This window comes from Dreissena polymorpha, chromosome 16, assembly GCF_020536995.1.
Source record: "Dreissena polymorpha isolate Duluth1 chromosome 16, UMN_Dpol_1.0, whole genome shotgun sequence".
In the NCBI taxonomy this organism is placed as follows: Eukaryota; Metazoa; Mollusca; class Bivalvia; order Myida; family Dreissenidae; genus Dreissena; species Dreissena polymorpha.
This window is the reverse complement of record NC_068370.1, coordinates 1,921,108-1,937,344: the sequence shown is the minus strand read 5'-3', so window position 1 is coordinate 1,937,344 and position 16,237 is coordinate 1,921,108. Positions and strand designations below refer to the sequence as shown.

At 36.3% G+C, this 16,237-nt stretch overlaps 2 protein-coding genes across 3 annotated transcripts in view; one reads left to right on the top strand and one right to left on the bottom strand.

Annotated features, from left to right (window-relative positions):
- The window catches only part of LOC127862718 (probable ATP-dependent RNA helicase DDX43), a 38,500-nt gene extending 35,721 nt beyond the window's left edge, over window positions 1–2,779 (bottom strand). The window contains exon 1 of the mRNA XM_052401978.1: window positions 2,771–2,779. Within this exon, the coding sequence (XP_052257938.1) occupies window positions 2,771–2,779 (9 nt within the window). The remainder of the gene's footprint in view (window positions 1–2,770) is intronic.
- A 962-nt stretch (window positions 2,780–3,741) lies between these two features.
- Window positions 3,742–15,815, top strand: LOC127862654 (uncharacterized). 2 transcript variants are annotated; one of them, XM_052401856.1, is made up of 3 exons: window positions 3,742–5,383; window positions 11,439–11,465; window positions 14,014–15,815. In XM_052401856.1, the coding sequence occupies exons 1-3, from the start codon at window positions 4,293–4,295 to the stop codon at window positions 14,645–14,647; spliced, it is 1,752 nt and encodes a 583-aa protein (XP_052257816.1). In that variant the 5' UTR covers window positions 3,742–4,292; the 3' UTR covers window positions 14,648–15,815. The 2 variants fall into 2 exon arrangements, with proteins under 2 accessions (XP_052257816.1, XP_052257817.1); XM_052401857.1 differs by lacking the exon at window positions 11,439–11,465 and having other exon boundaries at window positions 3,743–5,383; window positions 14,014–15,812.
- The last annotated feature ends 422 nt before the right edge of the window (window positions 15,816–16,237 follow it).

Sequence of the window (16,237 nt, the reverse complement as noted above, 5' to 3'; positions counted from 1 at the left end):
GTGTGTCAAGCATGTGTACTGTATAGATTATTGACCATGTGAATCTCATCTATGGCAGTTGTTGTTATTAAATATGTCAATTATAAATGTAAATAAAAAAATACATATTTTCCATGTAGATAATGAAGACCGTGACTTCCAAATTATACTTTAAGTTTTACAAAAATGGCCTTTATCAGGATATTGATCATCCTTTATTATCACATATCAATTAAAAGGGTGTGTTGGTATGTGTTGGTATGTGTTGGTATGTGTTGGTATGTGTTGGTATGTGTTGGTATGTGTTGGTATGCTGCAAATGGGCCTAACTCTGGGAAAACGGGGCTTAAAGCATTTCCGTAGTGACATTCAAGATTTGCCTGTGAAGTCCTCACAGGCAAATAAGAGACGACACTTTCCACGTGTATGGTATTTTTATAGTGTTTTTTTTTCGCTATACGGAATTTCTGCGTAGAGTAAATTACACTTTAGGCGGAAAGTGTTGTCCAATTAATATACCATCCATGCATTTATATTTTAAACATTTACGAAACTATCGAATTTCACATGCATGTCATATACAGTTTTAAAATGTAAGTTGTCGAAACTAAACTATTGAATTTCACATGCATGTCATATTCATTTTTAAATGTAAGTGTTATCTTAATCTATATCTTAATGCGCGATAGAAAAGTAACCTTAGTGCTGAATTGCATTGTGTTTAAAGGGCCTTGTCACAGATTTTGCATGTATGAAGTTTGTCATTTAATGCTTATTTTGCTAAATGTAAACATGGATCTAACTAAAAGCTCTTGTAAAAACAAGAATAAAAAAAAGTAAGCCCCTCAACTGGACTTGAACCACTTACATAGGGGTTAATGACTATCGCTTTGACCACTCGGCATTCAGCGCTCAAACAATCAGTATTAATTTATACTATATATAAGCAAATTTCATAGTGTCACAAAATATAAAGAAAACTATAAAGCTCTCCAGTCCAAATTATTAAATCGTTTCGCATTGCAACACTTTATAATTTTTCAGGCTTTTAAATCGTCAAAAGATTTGCATTTAATGGATATTAAGAGCATGGTAAATATTACTGTTTCCTCACAAATATTATAGCTACAACAAAAAGTTGCATATATTTAAAACATTTTTTTTCAAAATTTGTCCAATTCACCGAAACGTAAAAGGCCCCTTTAATACAATTATAATGTTACAATGAACAAAGTACTTGTGTTGTTAACATATGTCAATTTTGTGTTAGGATTTTGGTCCATTTGATGTCGCTGTTGTAAGACTGACTATAATTTATATCCTGACAAGGTTACCTGTTCCTCAATTATTTATCTGTTGTTTTTTGGTATTGTTTATACATTTACACATTTCGTTCATGCTACGTACATTCCGACTTTGAAGGTCTTCTGTTTTTCCGCTGTGAAAACGAAATAATATAACCGTTTGATTTAAGAAACCCAATCTTGGTCATACGAGGAAATATATAAAAATGTTTCTTAATAGTTCAAACTGAATAGATTTTTTGATTTTCGATTATTTGTCAAGTTGGCGTATGAAATACACATAATATTTGCTTTGAGCAGTTTAATTACTCATATTTGCTAATCTATATTCAACCCCTATGGTAACATTATCTCCTTTCCGAGTATTATCAAGGTCGAGCACGGACAAGTTACGATCAATAGAGCTGGTCTGTCGTGATAAAGGTTATCTTTACTCAGCTGTTTCTGATGGTAACATACTGTTTATTCCTCTAGTTACACTGATAATATATATACTTTTTTAAAGTACAATTTATTCATTCTTAAAAAAAACATGTCAATGTTGCTCCTAAGAAAATACTAACTTACCGGTATATAATGAAGAATGGGCTTTGTATTATCAATATTAATCCTGGAACAGAAATTATCACGTCCGTTAATACATTTACACGGAATGCACGCATAAAGCCATGATTAAGAGATAATATTGTGGATGAGTTGGTTCGATTTTTGTAAATTACTTTTAGTTTACATATTTCATATACGATACCAAACGTTGTCAACAGATAAAAATGAAAATAAATAATAATACTCACTCAATATCTCGATGTTAAGTTCATACGATTACAATACACCAAAACAAATGTGTTTTATCAATGCACTTTATATAAATTTGCAAATGAATATGTTACATATAATACGTTTTTAAGAAGACATTAACATAATTTATGCGCCCTAACAATACAACCAAATTAGGCTGTGATATTTACATTTCGATCGATACCGACACGTACACTCGTACAAGTTGCTGAAACAAAAAAAACTCTGGATCAGGAGACGATTTATTTATAATTCTGAGAATTCTGGAGATAGTCGAAGTATCACGATTGCAAAAAAATGTGTCAATGTGTCGTATTAACATGTCTACAAGTATTGGAATTTTCCGAAACGGCGTACTTCATGAACGCTATACTTCATAACAAAGATAGTCAACAAGTTTTTCATGTCATGATTTAACACTTTTTAAGTAAGGTAAAACGTTTACTATTTTTTCAGGTTGGTGTTTTTAAACCAATGCAAACATTTCAGTTTTTCATTCCGGCTTACTGACCGGAAATTTCTTCAACATTTTATTGGCTGTTGAAACAGGTCATTAAAGTTTTTATCCTGTGTTAAACATCTACGCTGAAAAACACCAGCACAGAGGCAAATCAAAGAAAAACGGAACTGTCTCTAGCAAACGCGCTGTTCGGTTAATTACAAGTTTTGGTAAGATCACTACAGGTTACCGATACCATTAGCGCCACTGTGGAGATGACAGGAAATCCGACGTGTGTTTCAGGCCAGAATGCATTGACCGTATTTGCTATTATTTATACAAGTCATTGTCGGTATAAATGTTAATTGTCATTAAATGACCAAAGAATCCATAGTAGGCTGTATTTGTACAACAAAACGTATATGAAATCATCAAAATTTAAAGGGACATGTTTGTTATTATTATTGATAGTTTAATATGAAGATTATTACCTGAAAAAGTAAAAAAAAATATAACGACCATATCATTAAATCCTTATGAAAACTGAAGACAATCGAAACCAAACACTTGTTTAACCAAAACCTTTAATGTTTGAAAATACATGTGACAAATGCAATATAATTTAATAAAACATACATAATTATAGTTATTTCAGACTCGCACAGATTACATCGTTCACAACACACGAACTAAAACCAATATTGTGTCAGCGTGAATTGCACGGCTAAAATCTTTAACCCATTTATGCCTAGCGTCTAGAAAAAGGAATTGGCAAACAGCGAGGACCCAGATGAGACGCCGCATGATGCGGCGTCTCATCTGGGTCTGCGCTGTTCGCTTAAAGAAATTCTGAAAGAAATATTCTAAATATAGAAATAAAAATACTAGACATCCCTTTTTTGGAAATAAATTGATCCAATTTAGAAGGGTGGGAGAGTCCACTAGGCATAAATGGGTTAAACAAGTAACACATTCACGTATTATGCGATTCAATTATAAGTATATTGGCACATTTGTTTTATACCAGTCGGTGCATTTTTTAGAATAAATTGATAAGTTGGGTAATAAATAACTAATGGTTTTCACCCTAGTGATTCCAAATCATTACGTAACTAACGGTGTTTACTAACAAACGATATCAAATAAAGTCATGTTTTAACCTTCATTCAATTATGTGTCTTTATCTCAAGGAAGGCACGCTCACACAATCTATCCGTTGAAAATCATCAATACGCGAATTCTTTGTAAACGGACCCAACGTTTTATCATGATTATTAAATATGTTCATGTTTTGCTGAAGTATAAGAAAACAGAAAATAGATAAATATCTTTTGTTCGGTAATATATTGTTACAAAATGTAATACAATATGAAACATTAGACGAATGATGTAAACATGATCAAGTGCTTGTAACGTTGGCTTGTTTGTTCCTCAAAATTCGTAAATGCTCAATACATTGTGATAAACACATTAAGGTTCAATAGTTGACCATTGTCGATTCTTCCGAAGTACTCGCGAATAACAGAAGGTTTGTTAGGGTAGCTACCATACGCAGTCGATATTAAACATTTCAGCTCGATACAGATTTTAGATTTAAACCAAATTACATATTAGCGCACTACGTTCTCTGCCGGTTAAATTAATGTGTGTCGTTAGTTTACAGAGCGGCGCTGGAATGGAAATTAAACTTTTAATACGCTATTCAAATTCATTATAAAGCCTCATAACGAAGTTGTAGGTCGATTTGGTTAAACGACAGTGGAACATTTACTATGAAAGGAACTGTTAGCGACTTTGAAGCGGAGCATTTGCAGAGTCTTCATTTGTCAAGGATGAACTCTAAGGATTATTTCGTCACTACCAAGGATTTAAGGAAGATAGCGCTCTCAGGGAGGCAAACGAGCAACAGAAACATTAAATACAAAAAGTTTGCCCCAACGTTCGAAAACCGGACCCTCGACAACTTTCCCATGCCCCACGGGCGAGAGGACGCAGTGAGGTCCGCCCTGGGGTTTCGGGCTGAGAAAAGGGACGCTAGACAAAGAATCAACAACGTGAGGAATGACAGTGGTTCACTACGAGATTATAGCAAACAAATGTTCGAATTTTCCGTCAAGAACGCAAACCAGATGAAAACAAAACCGACTCAAAGAGAATTAACAAGTCGACATAGGGTTAATGAAGAAAGGAATATGAGGTTAAACTCTCGATCAAAATTAGAAGCTTCTCATCGACCGGATGTCTGGTGTAATGGTCCAACAGCGGGCGAGAGCGCCCTTAACCGCTGCCGACGGCGTACCCTGAACGCCATTCGTATACGAACTGTCCCGGAACCGGAAACTCGCTTTTATCACGACCGATCTAGCTCCTGTCTAAGTATACGATCAACACTACACGATAAAAATCGAAGTTTTAGACTTCAAAGTGTAAATGGTGTAAATAATTCTAGGTCTGATTCGATACACAGTAATTCTCTCGTCGCTGGAAGTGAAGTCATATTTGTACCGCTAGATGACATAAACGAAAAATATTACTCTGACCTAAATGGGAGATCAAACCTGACGTCCATGCTCTCTATGTACACAGATAATGATGACGACACAACAAGGGACCCTTTTGATGACTTTGACGAGAGAAGTCTCTCCATTGGTCCAGATTTCAAACCTTTAGATCATTCATCGCGCCCGGGTTCTCTCGTTCAAAGGAGAGGTCTCCTTCCAGCTAATACACCCTGTCAGTTGAGACTGGTTTCTCTTGACGAGACGACATCGGAGTCCGAAAGCGAGGAGTTAACGGAAGCACCCCCGCCGCCTCCACCGGAAGTGAAGAAGCCAGACCCTCCGCCTGGCAAGTTATCAGTGAGGTACGCATAGTTTTATTGTGATTTTAAAGGTTTAACGGATATCGAGGTATTGTGAGTCATGTATGTATTAACCCTTCCAGTGAACCGAATTTTAAAGGCCTTTTCAAACAGTTTGGATCCAGATGAGTCGCCACAGAACGTGGCGTCTCATCAGGATTCAAACTGTTTGCTATTCGGATAGTATTCTTGGGGAAAAAACATCGAAGAAAATGCTAATTTTAGACATTTAGCAGACGACATTTTAGCAGACGACAAATTTCCAGCATGCAAAGGGTTAAAAACATTCAAACACTGGTTGTAAGAGTTATCAGTACCAAACTGGTGTTATTATTTGAAAACATTATACATGTATGTTCATCGAAATTCTGCATGTTTGTACAATAATCGATGTTTTTAAACAACGCAATACCATTTAAAAGGACAATATTTAAACTCAGTAGTTAAACATTGTTATAATGAATGCATTCAAGCAGTTTATTGGTGCCATTGAAGTGTTCTTACAGCGATTAAACGTTGTGTGTGAAGTAATCTCACATAAGTTCTTCGTTTGTAAGATCATGGGTTATATCGATGAGAACATGATAGCAGTTTGTTTGGTCGATTGGTCAGTAAGTGTATTGATTTCATTTTTGTCTACCTGGATTACTGTGTTTTTCGGCTAACAAGTTGACAGAACGGTCTGGCAGTTAGTCGGTTGTTAACCTTTGGTGTGTTCATGCATCTATTAGCTTGTTACTAGTATCTTTGGTTTAGTCTGGTATCTAATCGTTGATTACCGATTATTTGGTTTGGCAACTAGTCGGCTGTAGTCTTTGGTTTGGTCTCTCATATAGTCGGTCGTAACCTTTGTTTCGGTTGAAATCACTGGTTTGGTAAGAAAACTAGTCGGTTGTACCCTCTGGTTTGGTGTGACAACTAGTCGTCTGTTACCTTTTGGTCTGGTCTAAAACAAGTCGGTTGTAACCTCTGGTTCGGTCTTACAACTAGACGGTTGTTAAGGCCCAGTCTCACTATGATGCCGGCGGAGCCCCGGTGCGTGATCCTGCATCTACCGGGATGAACCGGGGCTCCACCGGGATAAACCGGGGACAACCAGGGCTCCACCGGGAAAGTATTAAAATGTTTAATACCTCCGGGATGAACCGAGAGTCACCGGGAAGGACCGACAACGACCGGCGTGGCACCGGGAACAACCGGGACGGCAACGGGAACAACTGGGACGGCATCGTAGCTCCACCGGGGCCCATACAGACCCCGGTATAGCTACGGTACATAAGTAAACCGGCGCTCTGCCGGGACGCCACCGGCATTCGCCGGGACTCCGCCGGGGCATTACCGGCGACGACCGGGATTAAACCGGGGCGTTGCCATAGCTCTGCCGGGGTCTGATGCCAGTATAGCCCCGGTGAGTGCCGGCGGCGTTACGGTATACCGGGGCTCTGCCGGGACGCTGCCGGCTTTCCCCGGGATCAACCGGGGCATAACCGGCGACAACCGGGGCTCTGGCGGGGCTTCACCGGGATCAACCGTAGCCAGCCCGGGTTGACCGGGACTCTTTCGGGCTGTTGACCGGCTTTAACCGGGGCGGCACCTGGAAATAGTGTGACCGAGTTAAAAAAAATACGAATCATCCCGGTTCTCGCCGGTCGACCGGCCTTAGCAAAACGGGATGAACCGGGTATCTTCCGGCAATAGTGAGACTTGGGCTTAATCCTTCGGTTTGGATTGAAACTAGTCGTTTATAACCTTTGGTTTTGTCTGACAACTAGTCGGTTGTAACCTCTGATTGGGTCTGACAATTAGTCCGTCAAAACATCGGGTTTGGTCTGAAAACTAGTCGGTTGTAACCTCTGTTTTGGTCTGACTAGGTTGTCGTAGCCTTTAGTTGAAGCTAGCAGCTAGTCGGTCGTAACTTTTAGTTTGTGCTAGCAACTAGTCAGTCGTAACCTTTTGTTTGGGCTATCAATTAGTCGGTCTTAACCTTTGGTTTCGGATCGAAACTAGTCGGTCATAACATTTGGTTTGGGCTAGCAACTAGTCGGTCGTAGCCCTAAGTTTTGGCTATTAACTTGACGATCGTAACCTTTAGTTTGGGCTAGCAACTAGTCGATCGTAACCTTTAGTTTCGGCTAGCAACCAGTCGGTCATAACCTTTAGTTAAGGCTAGCAACTAGTCGTTCGTAACCTTTGTGTCGGTTTGACTAGGCGGTCGTAATTTTTTGTTTGGGCTGACAACTAGGCTGTTGTACCCTTCTTTGGTCTGCCAGCAAGTTTGTTTGACCATTCGGTTAATGAAATAAAATCACATTTTATTTGGATTAATAAATATAATATTCGTATACAAAATAAAATCACATTTTATTTGGATTAATAAATATAATATTCGTATACAAAATATATAATCAACAACAGTCGGAGCAGCATTTATGTATACTGAATGGAGGAGACTTGATTATGGAACATCTTCATTAAGCTTATACATATATTTCGTTATCTCCCTTACAAGCGACCTGTCTATGGAGATATTATATTTACAATCCGGGATAGCTATCAAGGCATTTATTGACTGTTGCTTGCGGTATACAGGTTCAAAAGAAATTATCTTTCAAAGACATGATATATTTGTAAGAATCTTTTATTAAAGAGGACGTGCTGTATTGAAACGTGACAGGGTCTGTAAATCGGGGTGATCTGAAACATGCATTTGCATTAAATTCTAAAGATCTTTATCGGCATTCAGTTTATCACGACTGTCAAAATGTAAAACTAAATAATAAAATATTTCAATTACGTTGGTACATTAAATATTCACATGTGTACGGTTATTATTAAATAACAACGCATTAATAAAAACATCATTCATATGGGGTTATTTATTGCCTGAGACATTTGTACAGATTTTAACTTTGTTCTTAGAAAAAAAATCTTGGCTTAATGCACGTACGTTAAGTGCCATCCCCGATAAGCCTGTGCAGCAACATGCGAAAGACGTCGGACCTCGGACAAATCCGATACAATTTGCTGAGAATATTCCCGAAACTGTCGGACTTCGTGTCCGGTAAGATTTTTTGTCTTTCGCATGGGTTTCTATGCAGTTCAACAGAAATCTGCAAAATAAATAAACAAGATATAAAAAAAAACGAAAAGAAAAGGGTGTAGACTATTTATATGCGCATCACTTCTTTTGTAATTGTGTTTCGTAAATTGAAGGATAAATCGCGTGAAAATAACTTACAACTCAACCAGAAAATCAGCTTTTTTAAAGATTGTTTTATAAAAATGAACGTTAACTTCATAAGTTTATTAGAAAAATAAATAAATGTGCGAAGTCTGGTCAATAGTTAACATGCCCGCTATGGAGGCTATGAAACCATGAGTGTCATTGTAGCGGACAGGGTAGCCCCTGACCAAACAGCGCCATTGCGCGATCAGGCATCGGTACACATGAGCCTCATTCTGGGAAAACATGTGCGTAAAGTGTCGATCCAGATTAGCCTGTGCGGACGACTTTCTAAAACTGGTTTGGCGTTTAGAATAGAATTTCTTTAAGAAAAAAAGTCCATAAAAGAGGAGAGTTTCGTCCCTGATTGGCCTGTGTGGACTTCACAGACTAATTTGGGACGGCACATTACGCACATGCATTAGTCCCAGTTTTACCAGAACGAGACTCACATCTACTTAGTTATCGGTTTAGCAGCGTAAGCGGACCGACAAAACGGATCAATCAATGGCCACCAAGTCACGTGCGCGTTTCTACGCACTTAGCCTCAATATGTTTGATTCTTCAAGCCAAATATTAAAAGCATTAGATATATACTAAAATTGGTTCAATGGAATAAAAAGTGGCGTAATTAACATAGTTTCGCCATAAGTGAAAACATGTCATTCCTTGCAATTACTTTAACTTTGTTTGTGAAAAAAAACTTCTTTTAAGTCAAGTGCGAATTGCTTATTAAGTAACACATGCTTCTGTGCGCACGTAGTCATTTTCTGTGCAAAAAATACAACATAATACGTAAAAAGTCAAGCAATATAAATATACAAAACAAAAACATGTATTTCCAAATGTCTTGGCATAACAAAATTACAATACGCTTATTTGTACTAGATTTTATCGTGTATGAAAATCTTGCGGCAGTATATAAGATCTCAATCATTGATATACTATAGCCAATAAAATAATAACCGCGCAAACATTGGTTGATACGATTTCCCAAGCCTTCAAGATTATTGATAAAGATAAATTATTAACTCATTACATCAATATACTCAATGTTTGACATACAAAAATCGTGACATAGCATTACTTAAGACTCTATTCAGCTCCGATAGATTTGAACTTAAATTTAATAACGACTCAATTTTCACTTAAAGTCTGTATAACGCTCAAAATCAACGATAAATTCTTTAAGTATCTCGTAAAATAAAGTTAACACCTTAACAATCAGTGTTCCTTATAGCAATAGCCAACATTCGAACGCTAGATGTGATATGATTACATAGATTTTTGAAGATACAAAATGCTCGTTTTTATTTATTTGTGACCACAATTAATTCCCGCGAATATATTTATTCATACGACACACGAACACAGTTTAAGTGTTCATGTGTCGTATGAATAGATATGCAAACATTAATTAAAACTAGCATTTTTTATCTACAAACATCTATTTTACCAGACCACATCTGACGTTGAAATTTCGGCAATTGTCATAAGGAAAACTGATTTTTAATTGGTTAAGTTTATTTTACGAACAATTGTACGAAAGTTTCGTTGATTTTGAATAGTAATGTTACTTTAATTACTCGTACTTTCAATACAATTTTATGAATTACTCACCGACGGAACTTATACAAATGCGTGATCACCTGGTGTCCATTAAAATAATTATTAAATATTTGCCAGATATTTATCATATAATTGACAGTTTTGTCAAGCACAATGTTCCAATTTGTGTAATTAACTGATAAATATAGAAAGGTTTGGTTATGTAAACTTAATTTGTTATATTAAAGGGACTTGTTAACAGAACAGAACAGAACAACTTTTTATTTACACCCAAGTATACAAGGTATACAATAAGGGCAACATAATGTTGATGAGCGCCAGAATAATAAGAAGAACAGAATATCAAAGTGTACCCAATATAGACTCGAGATAGCGACCGCACTGTTTTACACGGCATGTATACTTTACATAAAAGATAAATGTATTGCCAAGATATATAACGAAAACATCAGATACACTCCAAATTATTCATGCGTTTTGCAATTGTAACGCATTGTTATTTTCCTTAGTTCAAATGATTGTTACTGAAAAACCAAATTGTTTTTGATACAAGTCTACGTAATAAGAAGTGTTGCTTTGCTCCCTGATGTAAAGTGCTGTTGATGGTTTGAATTTGTAATATTGTCAGGTAAGTCCTTCTTAGTTGAATAAGACCGTGCTCTGTGAAAAAGGGGTTTAATGTATGTGCGTATAGTGTCGTCAAAGATTAGCGTGCGAAGTCCACACAGGCTAATCAGGGACGACACTTTCCGCTTGTAAGGTATTTTTCGCTATAGAAAGTCTCTTCTTAGCAAAAATCTAGTTTAGACAGAAAGTGTCGTCCCTGATTAGCCTGTGCGTACAGCACAGGCTAATCTGGGACGAAACTTAACTCACATGCATCAAACCCCCTTTTCACAGGGCACGGTCCTATTTGTATTTCTTGCACCTATATTGTGCATGTACCGCATTTCATATGAAAATGAACATGCTGTCATGTCTGCATGTTATTATTGTGTGTGATTTTTTACATGAGCGAATCTGTCTACGATCACTTTCGACCAATATTTATTGTAAAGTAGACCATTAAAAAGGTCTACTGCATGCATGCAACCAGTTTTGGGCAACGATGGCTCACTGACTCCCACGAACGGATGCATAACGTTTGCCGTTGAACATTTTGATTTACTGAACAGATTTGTTTTAAAAGTGGTTAAAATACAGTAAAAACATTGTTTTCTTATAGTTTGCTGATTTTAATAGATTGAATATTTTACCATTTTGCAGATTTAAGCAGGAGGAGAAAGTAGAGGAGTAAGAGTAAACTTTGTAATCAGACACTCACGTTTTGTTTTCCTAGTGTTACGATTATTAATATATCATACACTAACAGCTCTTTGAATAGCCTATTATATTTATGGTTATAAGTTCGCCGCTCTCTCGAAAAACTGGACATAATGAATGTGCGGATAAAGTGTCGTTCTATATTAGCAAGATGGTGCAATCCACACGGGCTAATCAACGACGACACTTTCCGCCTTTATTTGATTTTTAATTTAAAGTAAGTATCCTGTTAGCGAAAGTCCAGCTAAGTGGAAAGTGTCGTCCCTGATAAGCTTGTGCGGACTGCACAGGCTAATCTGGGACGACACTTTACGTATATGCTTTAAGCCTAGTTCTCCGGGAACGCGGCTCAATTATAGTGGCCTTTTATGAACTATTTAATCAGACTTTCACGAGTGGTTTCTTCCTTTTTAGAATATTTATAAATTTCTCATTCACTCACATTTTACCCCTCAGTTATATTTTTTTGGTATTTATAATGTGATCCCGCTAACTGGGAACTCTGTCACATAATACACCAGGACGACCTTAGTGTGGTATTTTATAGAAGCTGTGACGTTCCGTTGTTACTAATGGTCTTCCTTTTACGTACAATAGTTATTTTAACCCATTTATGCCTAGTGGACTCTCCATCCTTCACAATTGGCTCAATTTATTACCAAAATTAGGGATGTCTATATATTAATTTTTATATTTAGAATATTTTTTACAGAAATTCCGCATGATGCGGCGTCTCATCTGGGTCTACGCTGTTTGCCGAGGCCTTTTTTCTAGACGCTATGCATAAATGGGTTAAAAAAACTAGCGGATATTACACGAATTTCCTCCTTAAAATTATTTTTGGGTTTCTGTAGCGTTATTCAAATATCTTACATATATTCTACTATATTATTTTTTACGAAGACGTCTACGCTTACACATCTGATCTATATTTAACCACTGGGCATTGTGTTACGATTTTACGGCGATTTAGAATGTATTTATGTATTTATTATTTTATGCAAAGACGCTTTAAACTGAACTAACTCACCTAAGCAACTCAATATTGTGTTTTAAAGTCGTTGCAAAGTTTGAATATCCGTAACCGAATTGAAGTTATTTGTTGCTGTGGGAAAACGGGGTCTAACGCGTGTGTATAAAGTGTCGTCCAAGGTTAGCCCATAAAGTCCGCAAAGGCTTATCAGGGACGACACTTAACGTAGATGCATTAAACCCGGTTTTCCCAGAACGAGGATTATTTCTTTCATTATTCAATTGCGTTTTTTTCATATGCCCAGAAGACATTTCAGTTAGATATTTATTTCCACTCGAACTCAGCTATCTGAATTCGATATCCAAATCAATTGTTGACTCTATTTCAAGTAGTCGCTTCAACAATGTGCATGATGTTTGCATATTCAGAGAGAGGAACCAGATCGATTTTACTCAGTTTTAAAAATACTAACTTAGTTCATTTTAGCCGCCCTATATAGTATAGTTTCGTCTTTAAATACAGTTCTCGCCTGCTTGCAATTTTTTCGCATAAAACTACACCTAGAAAAAAAAAACGCTTAGAACTTTGTGACAATCTGTTAAAGTTATCATTTAAATGGTTGTGTATAAACTTTTTAAAATTACATTTGTGTATTGGTTTGCCATATATACACACTAATTTTAAATCCAGAATACAACTTTGAACAATTGATGTTTATTTGTACGCAGAGAAATCTTATTTGTTTAAATGAGCCGCGCCCTGAGAAAAGGGAGTTTAATGCATGTGCGTAAAGTATCGTACCAGAATAGCCTGTGCAGTTCGCACAGGCTAATCAGGGACGACACATTCCACCTAAACTTGATTTTTGCTAACAAGAGACTTTCTTTGAACGACACTTTCCGCCTTTATTGTATTTTTAATTTCAAGAAAATCAGCTAAGCGGAAAGTTCGTCCCTAATAAGCTCGTGCGGACTGCACAGGCTGATCTGGGACGACAATTTACGCACATGCATTAAAGACTTAGTATGGCCTTTTAAAGTTTAGAGAGCTATGAATTAACTGGAACTCTATACACACTGGTGTTTTTTAGTTGGACATATTTGTTTATAAGAATAAGCTACTAATTTGTAAAAAAAATAATTTAAAAGATTGTTTTTGGACTACAAATAACTTTTTTTTAAGTTTCGACGCATGTAACATACCAATTGTGCTTTATTATTTGCTGCGGACAAAGCATTGGTTAATGTTCGATTGTCCACATTAACCTTTACATTCGAACGATTTAAATGCTACGTACAGTGCTAATCCTGTTATTTCCTGTTAATTTACCATGTGTATTGTATGATACTTCTTGTTCATCTATCATAGTATGTTCGAACTTTATTTCATAAATATTTGTTTTTGTGTATCGACTGTCTTGTTCCTTCATTACACGTATTTTAGTACAATACTATACATCTGTACGTTTTGTTATACATGTATTTTAATTAATTGTATAATTATATACTAATTATGCCATGATGATAATTATTATGTCATTTACAGACGAGGCAAACAAGTTGAACCAGAACCGGAACCGGAACCAGTTAAAGTGAAATTGATCCTGAAAGGTCCGCACTGCTGGGTCGATGACGCCACGGTATCCAGTGACCAATCAGAACGAGACGAGTTGGAGATTCAGGACGATGTGTTACAAACTGAAAATAACGAAACTGTCAAGAATGTCAGCGCACAGGGTCAACAAAAAACCCAGACTGCAAATGTTGTCAAAGCGGACCCAAAGGCAGCTGCAAATGTTGTCAAAGCGGACCCTAAAGCAGCTGCCAATTTAAAGACATCTTCGAAGAATGCCGCTGATATTAATAAACAAACTGCTCTTGCGGCCGACTCAAAGCAGGAAATGAAAAATGCGTTTGAAAAATCACTGCAAGATTTAAATGCTAAAGAAGGTCCAGACATGGTTAAAGAAAACGTAGTAACGAATCATTCCCAGATAATTCAAAATGGTGATATTAAACAAAATGAAGAATGTTTAAAACATTCACTTATCCAGACTGAACCCGTATTGCCTTCGTTTATATGCCCGAGTTCGGAGAAGAAATCTCGCGAGGCCGAACTGAAACACTGGCTAGCATCCACGTGTTTCCGACAGGGCATTGTTGACATGCCCGTGTGCTGAGGTTTTCAATGGTTATATTATGCCCATGTCGCCATAGGTTTTATATGTCTGGAACGAATGCTTCACTGTTTTGTTGCCTTTTATTCATAAACGAGAATTTGTTCTAGTTATAACAAATCTTATTTATTTTTTACAATTAAAAAGTTATTAAGTACAGTTATACAACAATAATGTAGTAGTTACCCCAGTTTTGACGATATATTGCCATCTTTCTTCGAAAGTGATATTTTAATTGATGAAAATACTGTGTTTGCAGTATCACCAGTAAGAATATGTTAATAAGTCACTTCAAGTGACATCACATGTAGTTTGATAAAATTGTTAAAATTTAAACTCACAAGAAGATGAATTGCTTGCCAACCGGTGGATAAGATAATTTTGCAAACTTGTTTGATTTATTCGTGGTTGTAATAGATATAATATATGGCTGTACTACATATAATATTTAGCGTGAAAACAGCAAGAAAATAATTTCATCGGTGATTGCTGTTTCATTTTGAATCATGTCCATTGCAGTTAGAGCGTTCAATGGCCCTAACTTATTAATTGACAGGATAAATTAAATAACAAATTAAATGTCAAATTATATTTAAACGAATTTCTTATCAAAAAGACTAATTGTTTTCAAACATCGTTGCATCTGAAAATCAGGACATTAAGTTATTAGTATATGCCTTTGGCTTGTATATGTTATTTTCTTTATTGACATTTAGTAACCTTAGCACTACGGTTTAAAAGATAAACCTAAAAAATTATGCACATAAATTGATGTTTCAATTTTTCCTGCAATAATAACGGTATAACACCTTAATTAATAAAATTGAACATTCAATACAACTTATTATGAATTCAACTAGTAACTCGATGAAAACAATCTTTTACTGTTATATGCACTTGCGGTTTTTGAATATTCAAAATATGACAACAGATTTGAGGTCACGTTTATTTGAATCACAATACATAACTCAGCGGATTTGGGTCAATTTGTTTGTATCACCGATTTCCAGATAACAAGTATAGGATTACACTATTGTACCATATTTATTATTTAAATGTTTATAGTTTAATCATAGTTTAAGTGATTAGGTTACAAAGAAATTGTTTTGTTTTTTCACTTGTTTCGTGTATGTGTAAGTTGGAATACAGTATTATTTCAATGGCTTTATGACATTTTGTTTCCTTATAATTTCAAATACTGTTTTTGATTCATTCCTGACTTCATATTCATTCAAAACACATTTGACTTACAACTAAAAAAGTATATATCAAATGCTGCACTGGAGCGAAAGAGAACTCGAGCGGATGATAATGTCAACCAGTCCTAATGGCTAATGGATGTGTATTACCCAGACATTGATCCATATGAGTCGCGTTCTGAGAAAACTGGGCATAATGCATGTGCGTAAAGTGTCGTCCCAGATTAGCCTGTGCAGTCCGCAGTCTTTGAAATGAAATGTGCAGCGTTGTATGTGCTGTGGCTAGCGGCTCTTGTCCTGTGTCAGATTGTTCAGCAATTGGTATTTTGTCATCGATATAAACCTCGTGATATAATGAGGGGGTTTCCCTTGAAGTCGATGATTCACTTCGTAT